This window comes from Oxyura jamaicensis, chromosome 3, assembly GCF_011077185.1.
Source record: "Oxyura jamaicensis isolate SHBP4307 breed ruddy duck chromosome 3, BPBGC_Ojam_1.0, whole genome shotgun sequence".
Lineage (NCBI taxonomy): Eukaryota > Metazoa > Chordata > Aves > Anseriformes > Anatidae > Oxyura > Oxyura jamaicensis.
This window is the reverse complement of record NC_048895.1, coordinates 52,270,894-52,288,490: the sequence shown is the minus strand read 5'-3', so window position 1 is coordinate 52,288,490 and position 17,597 is coordinate 52,270,894. Positions and strand designations below refer to the sequence as shown.

General features: G+C 35.4%; 1 protein-coding gene across 13 annotated transcripts in view; it reads left to right on the top strand.

Moving 5' to 3' along the window:
* The window catches only part of SYNE1 (spectrin repeat containing nuclear envelope protein 1), a 301,148-nt gene that overhangs the window by 104,577 nt on the left and 178,974 nt on the right, over positions 1–17,597 (top strand). For all 13 annotated transcript variants that reach the window (XM_035322952.1, XM_035322962.1, XM_035322953.1 and 10 more), the window contains 12 exons: positions 137–297; positions 2,678–2,828; positions 6,122–6,349; positions 6,924–7,022; positions 8,812–8,999; positions 9,108–9,231; positions 11,276–11,442; positions 12,656–12,809; positions 13,106–13,734; positions 14,121–14,300; positions 16,653–16,803; positions 17,166–17,324. In XM_035322952.1, coding sequence (XP_035178843.1) covers positions 137–297; positions 2,678–2,828; positions 6,122–6,349; positions 6,924–7,022; positions 8,812–8,999; positions 9,108–9,231; positions 11,276–11,442; positions 12,656–12,809; positions 13,106–13,734; positions 14,121–14,300; positions 16,653–16,803; positions 17,166–17,324 — 2,391 coding nt within the window. The remainder of the gene's footprint in view (positions 1–136; positions 298–2,677; positions 2,829–6,121; positions 6,350–6,923; positions 7,023–8,811; positions 9,000–9,107; positions 9,232–11,275; positions 11,443–12,655; positions 12,810–13,105; positions 13,735–14,120; positions 14,301–16,652; positions 16,804–17,165; positions 17,325–17,597) is intronic.

Sequence of the window (17,597 nt, the reverse complement as noted above, 5' to 3'; positions counted from 1 at the left end):
CACATTCAGAATATATATGTGGGACACACATAGCCCTGTGCAATACTTTTTTCCAAGAACAAACACTGAGGACAAAAAATACTTTTTGAATATATACAACTACGTAGTTGTATTAATATGTCTTTCATCCTTACAGGAACTTTCTAAACACGCTGAAGCCATGACTGTACAAGCTGAGAATTTGGTGAAGAATTCTTCTGAGATACATCTTGGTTCAAAGAACAAGCAGTCCCTTCAGCAGCAGGCAAAATCCATCCAAGAACAAGTGAAAAAAGTAGAAGTTACTCTTGAAGAAGAGTACGTGCTTAATAAGTCCTAATATTTATTCTCCACTATAAGATTGAATCAGACCTCTAGAATCCCTTGCCTAACATTTTCTGTGGTCTCATCAGCCCTGTCATTTTCAGCTTGCCATGACATAATTACCAGATTATAGTACCAAATATGTCAAAAGGGTAATATGTGCAAATAAACTTAATCTTTGATAATACATAATTTATAAAATCATTGTAGTTATATTTAACCTGTCACAATTCTTACCTTTAAGCCCCAGTCTTGTGAAGAAGGGATAATTAATCTCGTTATTGAGGTTCTACAGTCTTTTAGAAAGAAAAATCTCTGCAAATATGAGAACAGTACCATATTTGTCTCAATTTTCAGTTTTCAATTTTCTCTATAGAAATGTCAAGAAGTGCCTTTATCTTAGCTGAATGCCCAGATTTATTTATTTGTTTGTTTGTTTGTTTGTTTATTTCCCATGGGCAATATCAAAAGCTGCTTCTGCCATCACAAATGAGAAGGCATCATTTGCCAAATTATATTTAAAAGTGTGGCATTCAAACTACAAGAAAATGTTGTTTAGTGCTGTAAATATTTGTAAGTTTTGGTATTTGTGAAAGTCTCATCCCTTTTCCTAAGTAATCTGAAGTTACTCGGCTCAATGTTACTCTTCGAGAGTGCTTCAGCTTTTGACATTATTCTGTATACACATACACTTGTATATGTGTATTAAATTTGTATTTTTTTCATATTTAGGAGCAGACACAAAGGATGTTATCTTAGTGGATTTACTATGTAGATTAATTTGCTATACAAGTTTAAGAAGACACCATGTGGTGGAATACCACGTATTCCATCTGAATATGAGCAAAAAACAATGTCAACATTACTGTTTTGTATTTTTTTTTTTCTCTATTGACCATTGTCATGTTAGCATGTTGGTATGAAATTAGTAGGTAACCTTTTCTCCCTAATGCAGAACATCCTTAAGAACAGAGAAGAGCTATAAAGCAGAATATAACAAGCCTCTGCAGCAGATGCAACTTTCTGATTATTGTTGGTCTTTTTTTATTATTATTTTTTTTGGATACTATTTTATGCAAGTGTATTGGAGTGATTTGAAATCGAACATTCTACCATATCTTCCTAAATACTTTATAAAACTTTTTTTTTTCCAATGTTACTGAAAAAGCTTGCGTGATTTTAGTTAATTTTGAAATATGAAATTCATCCTTCCAACAATTAATATTCACTTTTTTAATAACATGTAATCTAGTTTTAAACGGAAACCATTGCTGATATCCCCTTTTTATCTAGGTATGAAACAGGTTTAGTTGAATGTATGGATTATACAGAATGTCTGTGATACTGTGATATGACAGATAATAAAGAAATAAATCCCTTCTGCAAAACCTGTGAATATATACAACTGTTTATAGCTAATCTGCAGAACACATAATCAGTGTGTAAAAGTTATGTTGTAACTCACATCAATAAAAATGTTGGCCCAGTAATTTGAAGGTATCCTACATACATATATTATGCCAGTGAACAGGAAAGGGAAATTTTCATTTTCATCATAAGAAAAAATAAAAAGGCCATTTTTACTTTTCTCAGTGGCATCTGTTCTTAAAGCTTCCTCTAGCGTTACCGAGGGAAAAAAAAAATAAAAATAAAAAAAAAGAAAAAAAGAAAAGAAAATGAAATCAAAACTTTTTTAAAAATGTTATTTTTTTTTTGTTTGTTTGTTTTAAGGCTATATTTAAAAGGAACATGTATTTTGGAGTTTTTAACTTTCAAACTTTTCTAATGAAATTTTCATATTTTCAGTGAAATGGAAAGTGTGTATTTTACAAGCTGTGTGTAGGACCCACATTAGTAATGGTATCTTTATATTGGTTTGAAAGTAGAAGAAATTTCTACACTGAAAGTTAATGCTGTTAAGTCTTATAAGGGCCTTAGACTTCTCACTTGTAACAAAAAAAAAAGAAAGTGGGGAGTGGTGGTTTTTTTGCTCTCCAAGATATATATGAACTAGTCACTGTTTGTATATTAAACAGAGACCTGTTTAATATATCTATAATGGAGGTTTCAAAGCATATAAATATATTAACTTTGAGGTAGTTGTCATATCTGTTGATTTTTTGACTCGATATGAAATTATTGCTTCAAAAAACACAGGTGTCCCCACTATGGCTAACATAATAGTTTGACTTTGTGTGCACAGTCTAAAAGAGAGCCAAGTTTGAATTTAGATTCACATCTTAGTCTTCTAAAATCAGTTTTTAAGAGGCCCGTCCTTTAGACTGAATTAGTTACATTTTTATTCTAGCAAGAATACAAGCAGTTTTAATATATTAAACTTTTTATTCTCTCTAATTAATTTGGTTAATTTTAGTATTAAAAGCATGGAAATGGTGAAAAACAAGTGGGATCATTTTGGCAATAATTTTGAAGCTCTGTCCATCTGGATAGCTGAAAAAGAAAAAGAACTGGAAGCTTTGGAAACAACATCATCTCCTTTGGACAAACAGATCAGCCAAATCAAGGTGATTAGTTCTTGTTATGTTTAGCATTAAAATCCCATTCTCTGTCTTTTTTAATAGAGGCCAAAAAGGAGAAAAGACTTTTTACACACTCCCTAAGTACCGTAAAATAGTGATGACATTTGGTACATGAACATGCAAAGCAGTAAAGTTTCACATAAGCTACAGAAAAAATTCTTCAGACTTCTCTGTTAGTGATTAGTGTACACATATGCAGCCTTTATGTGTATGATTTAAAAAATATCATTTATTTTATACTCTTTTCCTTATTTTTCTGAGTAATTTCCGTTGTAAAAAATAGCTACATACATATAAGGTCTCTCTCTCTCTCTCTCTCTCTCTCTCTCTATATATATATATATATATATAAAACATATCATCTTGATTTCAATCTTGCAAGCAAAAGTTATAACTTGATTTATGCTTTATCTTTTCTTATAGAATAATAAAGGAACTATTGACTTTAGTAGCTTGCAAATCTGCATTTATTGCTATTATATTTACACTGTCCTAAATTCTGTGTACATTCCTGTAGATATAGTCTTTTAGTTTATTGTTGCTAAGGTACATACTGTCTTCAAGCATTTCCATTTCTAAAGGTGTGCCTGGAAATCCTTCCACAAATGAAAATGTGCCTTCTTTGAAGTTGCGTGTTTCTAAGGGGGCAGACTTTTTTTTTTGTCTGTTTGTTTTTATTCAACATGTTTTTATACTGAAATTTTCTTAATGTGTGACCTACCTATCCTTCAGAAAGTGCAAAGTTGTTCAGCTGCTTACAGTTAAGGGCCAGACAGACATTAAGTCAGTAGTTCAGGTAGACCAAACAAAATGAGTATCTTGATTTCATCACTGAAGAATAAAAAAGCTTGATTTTTTGCTTTATTGCTGATGCAACTCAAAAACATCTACCTTTAAAATATATGCATTTATTCCACTGGCATGCATTGTCCTCTGTCCTTACTTGTCACTAAGTAATCGATAAGATTCCAATATTTAAGTCAGAAAATAATATTAATATTGCATTACTGAGTAAAGACAGTTCTTGTATGTCTAAACTGAGCCTCTTTAAGCTCTACTAGTACATTTAAGCCAATGCCCCAGAAAGGGTCTTCCTTGCTATTTATGCAGATAAGCAGTAATTTTTGCAATACATTGCAAATTTCTGAAAATTCCAACACAATTTTTCTACATTTAAACATCATGACAGAAAGAAAATGGCCAGAAGATAATTTTTATAAATGTCTCAGTGAACAGACACAAAGCAGAGAAAACCCTTCAGATAAAGCCTAGAGTATATAATTGTAACTCAGGTAAACAAAGCAGCTGTATGAACTATGAAATGAGTCATACAACCTCAGATATATGGACATAGGTACAGATCTCCTTCAGCAGCATTGCTCTGTGCCTGATTTTGAATAAATTGTTATGTTTTGTTGCAGGTTTCCTGATGGTTTAGTTTATGTCACAGTACTAATCAACATACTTAGTTCATAATTTCAGGTACAGAATTTTAGTAAGGATTACTGCAAATGAATAGAATACAGTGTGTTCCCTGACATCTTTGGCTGAACAGATTTAAAAAAAAAAAAAAAAAAAAAAAAAGGCTCAGCTGAACATAATTATCATGTATTATAGTGGTTATTTTCTGCTTTTTGTGACATTGATTTCAAAACTCCAATGATGTCATCAGAGCCAGATTTTCACCTACACATTTTTCTGAAGTTCCTGGTGGACAAAATGACAGCTATCACAAGAAGATACCATTGGTGGCAGGCTCAATGGGACTTTGAAAGCCTAAATTATCCACCTTCTTTTATGTAACTGAGTGAATTTAACTGAATAGTGTGGGAGTAAACAAGTGCTGCCTAATTTGTATCTGCTGGATTGTTAGCTGATATTTTCAGCTTTAGGGATGTAAATCTAGTATTTTTTCCTCAGCATCATATTCTCATTAAATATATATATATATATATATATATATATATTTGATCTGAATTAATTCAGCATATATTGCATAAAGAGACACTATAAATGCTTCCAGTACCACTTTTATTTCTTTTTTTTTTTTTTTTTTCCTGTACTCTCACCCTGCTAATTCTAGACTCTGAATGTTGCAGAAAGCTACTTATGAGCTATATAAGTAAGGCACCATATTTTTATCACAATTATACCAGAAGGTGGACACTTTTAATACCTTTGAGAATACGTATTCAGGAAAGTTTTAGGTTGATGTCATGTACATACATATCTTAACAATTTTATATCTAAGAATGGTATTGCCACTTTCAATTCCAATGAGCTCTTTAGGCTCTCTTGGTTCCCTCCCCGGTGCATGTTTTTTCACTCCTTTTGAACAGAACCCCAAGGACATGCTACATCTGCAGAATTTAAAAGAATTCTGTCCTGAAAAGAAAATGTATCTCCAAGTTCACAGATGCTTTTTGAATTAATAGCCACCAAATATAAAATACCACAAGTTTATGTCTTGCATCTTACAGTTTTCAGGTTTACCTCTAATTTGCAATCAAAATAAGTGAGGAAAAAACAGAGGAAGCTGTTGTCATATAGTTAGTGAAATATAAAGCCAATGTACTCAATCTTCATGCATTTAGTAATGGACTTAGGAGACAGCTGAAAAGTGCCAAAGACTGTTAACACCATTGTTTCATGGTAAATTAATTTATACTGTAATGTGGTTCTTTATTTAATCCTATGCTTTGGGTGCACTCACCTTACCACAACATCTAATTTCATTTATACTTTACAACATAAATTTAAATTAGAAAAGGAAAACAACCTCTATTGGTTCTTGAATCATAGCATGTTTTATTTTGTTAGTGCTTGAAAATTTACTAAAAGCAAGTAATCAGATCACAGGGTTTGACTTCTTAACAATATTGTTTTCAATTACACATTTACTTATTTCTTCTTATGAATATTTTGAATCCTTAAGAGAATTGCATATTAATTTGCTATGATGAGATGGTAAAATATGAACCATCTTGCCTACTGGTGAAAATATGCATCTCATCAAATTCTAATTCTTCTTCATGGACACAGTTTTTGTGTCAGGCTGAATTGTCAAAATTTTCTATTGCTAATCTAAAGAAGAAAGGGAGAAATACAGTGCATATTAAAGAATTTCATAACCAGTTATTTCACGAAGTCAATAATTCTCCTCTCACATTTTAAATTAAGAATACTGATAACACAGGTGAAAGAAGGAAGTATAAAATGTTATTCTGATCATTAAAAACCTGTTGTGCTACTTTATTTACTATTACTTTATATTTTAGGTTATTAATAATGAAATAGATGGTAAAATAACTGGAATCTCAAAACTAGAAGAGGAAGCTGAGTCATTTTCCCAGTTTGTTACCTCTGGAGAATGTGCACATATTAAAGCCAAACTGACTCATATCAAAAGGTATTGGGAAGAGCTAAGAGATCATGCACAGAGATTGGAAGAAACAATCACAGGAAATGTATCAGCACAGCAGAAATATGAAGAATGTCTGAAACAGGTAGACAATGTAAAATTTAATGGGCTATTTGCAGCAATTTATTGAATTATTCTATTTTTACAAAATTAAATATAAAATACCACATTATAAGAGAATGAACTAGAATATACTAGTAGCTATGTAAGGTAATTACAAGACCTCCATAGGTAAATTTTTGTTTTGAGTGACTTAAAATGCAGGTTCAGGAAGACATTAAATTATACATACTCAAAAATTTATACTGTCTTTTAGAAAACCTAAGTGATTCTTCTGGATGGAGAATGGTAAAACATATCCAGTATCTAGTTTATATGTATAAACTACATAATTCCAACCTTAGATTGTTAGTATGTGTATATGATACATCATAAGGGAATAATTTGGATATTATTCTCCCAGTTCCAAGTAGCAGAGCACAGTTAGCAACTTTTAACTTCAAAAAACACCCAGCACTACAAAAATAAAATAAAATAAATTGATACAATATTCTCTTGGCACCAAATATTTATAAAATGTCATTTGAAGAATCATGTATGTATTTCTTGATAGTTTAGGCTGTTTTATGATTATTACTATTTGTTCCTTTTCTTCATAGGTGCAGCAGTCAGTGTCTGAATTTGAAACTAAGTTAACTGAGCCTCTCACATTATGCAATTCATCACTGGAAACGTATGGGGCCCTGCAGGATTGTATGGTAAGCACATGGTCTGTGATTCCTGCCACTGATTCCGGGGAAATGGAGCCACAATGAGCTCCTCACAGAAACCCTAGTAAATTCTAGGCCTGGGGCTGTCTCATGCCACACAGCCTGGGATGGATACAGGAGGAGGCAGGGGCTGCCTCGGGGTGGGCAGCCCCAGAGAAGCAGCAGCTTCTGCTTTGTCCTCTCACCATTTCAGACAGGCTGGGAGGGCTTTCTCCCTCCTCTAGAAAAAAAACCACCAAAAGTATTAATTGAGCCTTCAGGTTTTTGTTTTAAATTTCACATGCCATATGAATATTTCAATATAAGAAAAAAGTCTGGTAGGTATTGTTCTATTGTTCATTAAGGATTTTTATGAAACTTAGGTTTTGGAATACAGAGGTCTGTGATTGAAATAAATAAATAGGTAGATAGATAGATAGATAGATAGATAAAGGTGAATCTTCCTGGAAGCATTTTTTCTTGGGCTATGCACAGACTGAACAGAGTTTTCTAGCAGACAAGCTTTTTTCTGTGGTGCTATAAGCCGATCAGTGTTTCAACAGTTTGTTCAGTCCACTGAAAAAGGAAAGGAAAAGTTGGACTGGTATTCAGACTACAGATAAGCCCAAATCTCAGGGGACTTGGTGTACGTAGCATTTTTTTTTCTGCCTCTATAAGTATGTAACACGTTCTTTCATGATAGTCATTGTCTTCCTTTCTGACAAAACTCTCTAAAAACTCTTAGTTGTATATTGCAGAAAAATACATGTAATTTCCTTCTGAATTCAGTGATAACTACTTGCAAAGTCTCTATGCAAGGAAGATCTGGCCAAAGCACTTCAAAAAGAGCTTAATATTCGTTCAGGAAAAAGAACTAGCATATAGAAAATTTATTCAGGTAAAATATGTAATCGTTGTTACTGGCTTTTAAACATTATGAATATACTGAGTATACTGTTGTATTCCTGTCCTGCCTACATGATCATAGTGATCCAATATCTTAATGTGAAATTATGGTTATTATTTTTTTATTTAGTTTAAACAAAAGCAGTGTTTTGCTGTCTAATACACATTTCCCCTGTATAAGATTTATTCCATGATGGTCATTGTAACCATTACTGTTATTATTGCACACCTGTAAATTGAAACTTCAGTGGTATTAAATGTATTTTATTTTGTGCTTTTCTAGCTCATTTTACTACTTTTGGTTCATTTTCAAGTGAGCGAGTTTCCCAGCCCTTTAGCAATGGCAACACTGGAAAGTCTAGTCAACATTGGATGCCATTTCTATGAAAAGATGCTGCCAGGAGTCAGCTATGGTTAACGCTGACAGGAGCTTACTGTAACTGTTCCTTATTTCTCCCTTGTCATGACGTGGGTTGTGGCAGGAGCCTTCACAGGTTGTCAGGAGCCTTTGTAGTTACTGTATCTGTATAAGTTAAAACAAATGTTTTCTTTGGAATTTGGAGCATTGTCCTACACGATCATGCTGTGGTGTGTGCCACTTCAGAAGATCTGATTGTTTAATTCCTGACTGTTTTTTTACTTTAACACTGTTCTTAGGAAAGTCTTTTCCCACTGTAGGCTAGTGGTGATTGATATACTTGGACCCGTGTATCTAGGATAGATGTGAGAGAAACTTAATTTATACAGTGGCTTCATGATCTGGGGGATATGGCAGTGCTTCAGACTTCTGGTGGAAGTATAGACTTATTTATTTATTTATTTATTCCTGCCTTTGTTACTGTAGCTTTGCTATTAATGGATACAACTTCTCTTTCTTTTATATGCTCATTAGGACTTTTGTCATACTGTGGAAAAACTGGGCAACAATCTGGCCTCTCTCTCAGCCTGTGCCCGAAAGGTGGCCAGCAAAGAAAAAGCTGCTCACGAAGTTACAGTGTTACAGCAGAACTATGAAAAGGTGCTAAAAAATGCTAAAGAGAAGCAGATCTTACTGGAGACTCTTCTGGCTCAGTGGCAGAAGTGAGTAAGCTCCTATGTCTGTTATGATGGGTGTAGAGATCTTTCTACAGTCAGCCCATGATACGATGGGGAAGACTTGAACTGATCACTATGTTGTGATTTTCTTAGGCAGGAGAAAGAGATCTCTTCTTTCCTGGTCTGGCTGGAGGGGTGTGAAGCTGCAGCCAGGCCTTCAGAGCAGTATGTTTCTGCTGACAGAGTTAAGCTGGCAAGTGAACTGCAATTTCTTCAGGTATGTTTCAACTGAAAGATCATTCCCAAGATAATTCCCCCACATATCCTGATTGGTTTCTGTACCATTTAAAGTATGCGCTTGCTCAATTGTCATCTGGCAAGTTACTTCATTCTGGACTTAGGAAATGTTTAAGGGAAATATTCCTATTTTTTTCTTATTTTATATATTTTAAAAAAATGACAGAAAAAAAAAAAAAAGTTATTTGCAATTATAGCGTGTTTGCTCAAGAGAAAATATGTCCTGGCATATCCAGTTGTGATGGTTTTACTCGGGTGGGCGACTGAGCTCCACCACAACCGCTCTCTCACTCCCCCTCCTCAAAGAGGAACAGGGAGAAAATATGATGAAAGGGGCTCAAGGGTTGAGATAAGGTCAAGGAGATCGCACAGTAATTATTGTGATGGGCAAAACAGACTTAGCATAGGAAGATAGTAAGATTTATTACCTATTACTAACGAGCTAACAAAGTGAGAAACAAAGGAAAGAAACCAAAAGCACCTTGCCCCCCCCCCCATCCACCCTCTTCCACCCCCTCCCCCCAAGCAGCGCAGGGGAACGGGGGAATGGGGGTTATGGTCAGTCTATAGAAATTCTTCTCTGCCGTTCCTTCTCGGTCACTCTCGTCCCCTGTGCCCTGTGGGATCCCTCCCACGGGTTGCAGTCCTTGCTGAACTGATCCAGCGTGGGCTTCCCACAGGCAGCAGCTCTTCAAGAACTGCTCCAGATATGGGTCCGTACCACGGGGTCCATCCCCTGGGATCACACTGCTCCAACCTGGGTTCCCCACGGGCAGCAGCTCCTGCCAGGTCACCTGCTCCTGCGTGGTCTCCTCTCCACGGGCTGCAGGTCTGGCCCGGAATCTGCTCCGGCAGGGGTCTTCTACAGGCCGCAGTCTCCATCAGTGCAGGGCCACCTGCTCCACCCTGGTCTCTTCCACGGGCTGCAGTGTGGAACCCTGCTCCCCCGTGGTACTCCTTGGGCTGCAGGGGGACATCCTGCTTCACCATGGTCCTCACCACAGGCCGCAGGGGACTTCTGCTCCGGCGCCTGGAGCACCTCTCCTCCTCCTTCTTCACTGACCTTGGTGCCTGCAAGGCTGTTCCTCACTCCTCTCACTCTCCCAGCTGCCATGTGGCACAGCGTTTTTTTTTTTTTTTCCCTGTCTTAAATATGCTCTCACAGAGGCGCAAACAACATCACTTTTATTGGCTCAGCTCTGGTCAGCAGCGGGGCACTTCCCTAACATGGGGCAGCTTCTAGATCCTTCTCACAGAAGCCACCCCTATGGCCCTCTGCTACCAAAACCTTGCCACGTAAACCCACTACACCTGTATATTTATCATTGGTCTGCTTGCCAGAGGATCTTTACTCTAGAGAAATTCCTTTATTAAGCAACGTTATTTTCCTTTTCTCATGTGAAGAATGTTGGTGTGACAGCAAAATATTCAGGGATGTAGAATTCACAAGTCTGATTTCCTTTTTCTTTTTTAAACACAAGACTTTCATCCTATTCTAATGTATATCTTTCCTGGCATTTGTTTTTAGATTAATAGGAAGCAGTCAGACAGAAGTAGCACCCTTTACACACTCTAAGACACCAATCAATCCATAATTTGACTTTTAAATGTTACAGAAGAGAAGGAAAATTACTATTTTGTTTCTTTGTTTGGGACAATATTTTCTCATAATTCTGATGTTGTATAGAAAATATGTTGCAAAACTTACTTTTGATTTTAGCCATTTTTAGCAGACGGTAGAGCTGTATGGAAAGGTCACTCTTTGTCCTAAGAGAGAGAAAGGAAAACAGTTTTGATGAATCCTTCCTGAAATACAGTGGCAGCTTTAGCTGTCTGAGAGATATTGAGTACCCTTGTGTCCTAATGAATTTCATTTCCTCCAAGTATTTGGAGCTCATTTGCTTTTTTCAAAGTGGTGTATTGGAAAGCCTTATTTGATTTTTTTTTTTTTATGATTTATTGTTATTTGACGTAATATGATGTCATATTTAATCTAAATTCTGCATATTGCATTGTTTTCCCAGGATTTGAGAGCAGATTTTGAGTCTCATGCTTCAGTCTATGCAAGCCTGTTACAGTTAAATGAGTCACTGTTCCCAACAGCTTCCAAAGACTGTGTGAAAACAATAAAAGATAATTTTAAAGAGCTGGATGAAAGGTGGAAAGCTTTACCACAAACTGTCAATAAAAGGTTTGTGCCTCAGAATGTTTTTTACATGTTGAATGAGAATAACCAATACCTCGATTAGGAATCCCAGTCCTGAAACCTAGTTTTACAGTATTATAATTAGGAAAACAAAGATTTAAGGGTCACTTTGTACACTGTGCTCCCAGGAAAGGGATGTGGGGAATCCCACAGATTTATCACGTTATCATTTTGGCATAAACTCTCCTGTTTCTGTGATAAAAGATGTTTATTGCAAGGAGTATGGTGCTGGAAATGGAGATAGTGTTTTGTTTCCTCAATTACATGTTCTCAAGTAACTTCCTAAATTACTTCCAGAATCTGTAATATCTGCTTTTCATTTCTTCAGTTATATGCTTTACCTTGTGCAAAGCTACACTACTGTCTTTTTAAACACACTTTGGATGTTTCATTTGCTGTCAATTCTATAAATACTCAATTATTAGGCTACTGGCTAATATCAGACTCATGAACATTGCCTCCGTCCCATATGGTATTATTTAGATTTCATTTGTTTTGGTGATTAATGTACATATTTTACTATTTGTAAAGTGTCTTAAATAATAGACCCTGGTCAATTGCATCTTTTTTTTAGGTTCTTTACCAATACAATTATTTTACAATATAACGGGCTTCTACATAAATTTTCATGCTGAAAATCACGTAGAGAAATTTGTCTTGCAATGGATGAATGGTGAGGCCTTTTTTAAAGCAAGGGTTTAGAAACTTAGGTCTGCTACATGCTGAATACTCCTCTGGACATGTTCTTTCTTTGAATTGTGTTCCTCTGACTCCAGCCCCACTTACTTCAGTGAAAGTTGAGCATTCAGCTACTCATCTTCTGCCTACATTCATAAGACATTTACCTCACATGCAGTGTTGCAGATAGGATAAACAGAACTGAAAGTTAGCTTCAATATCATTCTCTTTGCTGGGTCTACCAGTATGAAGAAAAGTTGAAGAAGCCATACCTTGGTGGCTCGGGGGACTTCTAAGAGTTGATATGAACAGAATGGTAGAATAAAGGAAGACCTGATTTTATACTTTCAGGTAGTGCTTCCCAGTTAAGTAATCAACACAGCAGTCATTACTTTTGTAACATAGATCTACATTTCCTTCTTTCCTTCCTTTTAATGCTGTCCAGTCAGCTATGGTTTTGAATATGGGAAATGATTAATTTATGTCAAGTGCTTTCATATTTACATTTGACATCCTATAGGATCAACCTCCTTCAATCTCTTGTTGCTGAGTATGGACAGTTTGATGAGCTCCTACTTAGTTTTTCAGATTGGATTAAGCAGTTTCTTGCTGAACTACAAGCCACTTCAGAGATAAACACAGCTGATCAAGTACTGGCTGCATCTCAAAATAAGGTAAACTCTTGGATGTAAAAATTAAAGGCAGACAGATTGTGCAGTGTATTCAGATAAATACTGATCTAAAATTAGCAGGAGGTCATTTATTTGTGCTTAAAAGTTAATACTCTGTTGCAGCCATATACACATTTCAATCATTTGACTAGCCTAAAACAAAATTGCAACACCAAACTATTCTTACTAAAATCACCTCAGTAGTACTTGTTTTAATCATAAGTTTAATACTAAAATGTTTTCTGAACTTTTGGTTGGAAAAGGAAACCCAGTTCTCATATTTTCTTTCTTTTCAATAGAACCACTCAATGGAAATTGAAAGTAAGAAGCAGCAATTCCGAAGTCTGAAGGAACATGTAGATAAATTATGTTCTTTCAGCTGTCCAGAGGACCAGCAGATATTGCAAGGAAAGACTGAAGATTGCTTTCAGATCTTCCAGGAGGCAAGTCAAATAACTAGCCAAAGACAAGAGGCTCTGGATCAGCTGCAGGTATTCCTGGGTCTCCATAGTGCTACATCAGGAGTGCTCCACCAGCTCAGGCAGACAGTGGAGAAAACTGGAAATATGGATAAAGCTAAATCAGAATTGTTGGAGAAGGAACTCCGTGATGTTATTCAGTCTCTTAACAAATTGGAATCTGTTGCCATCAGTTTGGACGGTTCACTTACAAAGGCCCAATATCATCTGAAACATGGGAATTCTGAGCAGAGGACTTCATGTAGGGCTGTGGTGGATAATCTGTGCTTAGAACTGGAGGCAGTTCAAAATCTGCTGGGAACAAAACAGAGTGAGGCAGAAGCTCTTGCAACCTTGAGAAGATCCTTCATGGAACATAAAGAACAGCTGCTGAAGATTATTGAAGATACTGAGGAAAAGGCTGACAAGGAGGGCCTACGAGAAGCAACACTGCAAGCCCTCCAGCAAAGGTAAAAACAATATAAATGTTTGAGATTGGCACCTCTTCATTTGCTTGCAGTCCCTAGACTTTTTATGATGATTTGGAGGCACGTGTTAGTTTTCTGCCTGGGTGTCTTTATTATTACTTGCCATTTTGCAAGGCATGTGAATCCATATATCTATTTAGTCAAATTTTGCAAGTGAGATGTTTTGGTGGAGGGAAAACATGAGCAGAACGTTTAACAAGTCTCTCAAATATTTTATATTGAAAGAACAGAGAAGAAAGTCTTTGTCCCAGAAAATTATTTTGTTCAAATGAATCCAAACTCCCAACAGTTATTAGAAATACCATATAGTATACATTTCCCTTGCATGAAAAGGAAGATAAGTAAATTTGTAACCTTTTAACTTGCAGATTGAGGGTCCTTAACCAGTTGGATGAAGAATTGAGTTCTCACCAGCATGAACTCCAGTGGCTCATGGACAAAGCAAAGCAAATAGCCCAAAAAGATATAACACTTTCTTCTGAAGTTGACAAAGAGATTAACCACTTAGAATCTCTGTGGGAGGATACCAAGAAAGTTATACATGAAAAGTAAGTAGATCTTACATTTATCAATGTAAGTGTATTATCAAATACATTTACATATATCAATGAAAGTTGATAAAGAAAGAAGTTACAGAAATAAAGAATCTAATTAACTTGGCTTAACATTTTCTTTGTCTTAGCTGCCTTTTCTTATATTTAAAGAAAACGTCTTCAAATGTTCTTTTTAAAATTTGTATAGTAAAATTAAGTGCTAGATCCATTCAATGCTACATCATCCTCAATTAATGATTTTTGTCTACAGGCAGAGGCAGAACAGTTCCAAGCCTGACTAATACTTAAATGGACAGATGCAATTTGGTGATCCCCAAATTTGATTTGATTTACTGGCACAATAATTAAAAATAAATATATATTTTGTAATCAAAATATTTTAATTTTGACTTATGCTCTTCTATTGTTCCTTTTTTCTTGATTGAGATGACACATACATTTGTAAATATCCTTCCGTATCTTATATCTCTTCTGCACAAAATTTCTGTACAACTACATGGATTACATTTTTACTTTTATTTTTTTTTTCCACCTGAATTCAGTCTATTTTTCTAGTGTATTTTTAAGAGATATATAAACTTGAACTAGGTCAATGAAAACAATGGCTTTGTTAAAAAATCTTAACCACTTCTTTTTCTTTATCACTGCTACTAATTTGTATTTCATATTGCATGTTGGTACAACCCATTTTTCTTACCTGTAGAAGTTCTTAATAATAGTAAGCCAAGTAACTTTTGTATTGATGTGCCAAAAACTAGGTAGCACCACTTTGGCAGTGAAGAACATGTATTATTAAAATAGCTGCCTCTGATAGATATGTCATTGAGGGTAATTCAGTTGTGCAGTTGTCACATGCAATAGGTGTATCTTTATACCTAAAACTGAAAAATACTCAGGTACCCTGATGTGGTTTAGACCCAGCAGGCAGCCAAGCACCACCCAACCTCTCACTCACTCTCCCCAGGTGGATTGGAGGAAATAACTGGAAAGGTAAAAGTGTAAGAACTCATGGGTTGAGATACAGACAGTTTACCAGGTAAAGCAAAAGTTGAGTACAGAAGAAAGGCAAAACAAGGAATCAGTTAGCTGCTTCACATCAGCAGGCAGGTGTTCAGCCACTTCCAGGAGAGTGGGGCTCACTACCTGTAGGTTTTTCTTGGGAAGACAAACACCATCACTCCAAACATCCCCCTTCCTCCTCCTTTACCCCAGCTTTTTGTTGCTGAACATGACACTGCATAGTATCACATGCAGAGTATCTCCCTGGACAGCCCAGGCCTGCTGTCCTGGCTGTGTCCCCTCCCAGCTCCTGGTGCACCCACAGCTTCCTCACTGCAGGCAGTACAAGGAGCAGAAGAGTCCTTGGCTGTGTGAGAGCACTGCGCTGCAGCAGCTAAAACAATGTGTTATAAGTATTATTCTCATCAAAAATCCAAAACATAACATCATATGTGTCTCTACAAAGAAAATTAACTCTATCCCAGACAAAACTATGACATACCTCATGGTTGCCTTCTAAAGTAAAAATAATGTTGATTTTTGTTTAAAGTATTAATCTAATTTATTTTGAACTGTTTTCTCTCTCATATACATACAATTTTAGACCCTCCCAAACCCAATTATTTTTGGAGTGCTTTGGAACATTCAGAAAAGGGCCAGGTCTTAAAGCAATTGCATCTCTTTCTTGGCAATGTCATATTTCCCAAATTCCTTTCATTGGTAAACACTATTCTACAATTAAATGTATTCAAGATATTAATCTCACTTCTCTTTCTTCAGCATAAACACCAAGAATGGATTGGATATAGTCTTTTCTTCTGTCTGTTGCCTGAACAAAATAAGCTTATCTAGAGAGGGGGGGAAAAAAAAAAAAAACAAAAAAAAAAACACTGATAATTGGAGAACAAAATAGTTAGACTTATCTTGCATTGCTTTAGTCTTTACTTCTGCTGCTTCTTATCCAATAAATACTCCATGTTAAAGGAAGAGGTTAAAAATTAGTTGCAAGTGCCAACATTATTACAATGTGATTTCTAGTTAGTAGGATGCTAAACTTAGGAAGTGAGAAACATGAATTCCAGTTTTAGTGTTTCTTTTGTTCAAGTCATGTGCTTCACAATATTATATGGATGAGATGGTGATTGATATACTGCCTCTTCAGAGAGGTGCTTTGTGATGTATGGAGCCCTGGTGATTTGTGAAAGCTAAATATTAGTATTTCCTTGACTGCCCAAAACATGTTCAGGACTGCATTCTGATTCCCTCATGCTGAATTGTTATACTACATTCACTTTCCATCATAAACATAAACATGAATTATGCTAACACAGACTTTTACCATTACAGAAAGGAGCAATCTTGTATTCTTATTGATCTGATGAAAGAATATCAGAGCTTGAGGTCAACAGTAATGAAAGTCATAGACAGTGCTGACAGTGCTTCTGTGATCAAATCTATTTGGAAGGATCATGAAGATGTCAAGAGAACTTTATTGAAGGTAATTATATGTATTTTCATTTGAGGGATTTAATTTATCTTTGATTTCATTAGGATTTTCTGTTTGAAATGTGTCATTGGGCTGTCTTTCAAGTTCCTTGAATTTACTGTCAAACCTTGACACACTGACATTCAAGATTTAAGTTCTGATTCTGGTGAGGAAAAAATATAGTCTTTTCTTCCTTTTTTGTGAAATCCATTAATGGGTATTTGATTGTTGCTATTTTAACATTTTAGGATATAATGAAAAAATTTTCAAATGAATAATATACACCACAGGCCTAGAAATGAGTGCTTGAAGAACTGGATTATTTTTTTCTTTGTTTGAATCTTCATTAAACAAGCAAATATTTATGTCCACAGCATGAAGCTTCCAAGAATGACCTGAGTGATAAACAAAAAGACCTGGATACTTTCACAAATAAAGGAAAACATTTGTTAGCAGAATTGAAAAGAATGAATAACTGTGACTGCACTGTGGTGAAAACAGATATGAACTCTACGGTAGACAAATGGCTAGATGTAAGAATCTGGTGTTTTTACACAAAATACAGTTTTAAATTGAGCAAAGGTTAAAGTATTAGTATTTCCTTAGAATGTGCAGTTTTTTAGTAAAGTTTACTGTAAAATATGTGATATTTGATATGATATCATAGGGATAGTGCACAACAATGACATTAATTTGCTACATTTAAAAAATCTTACAACAATGTAGCTGTTATAGATCTACTCAGTGCACATTTTTTAATATAAATTTGGGTTGTATTCTTGCCTAATGTGTGCCAGTATTACTTC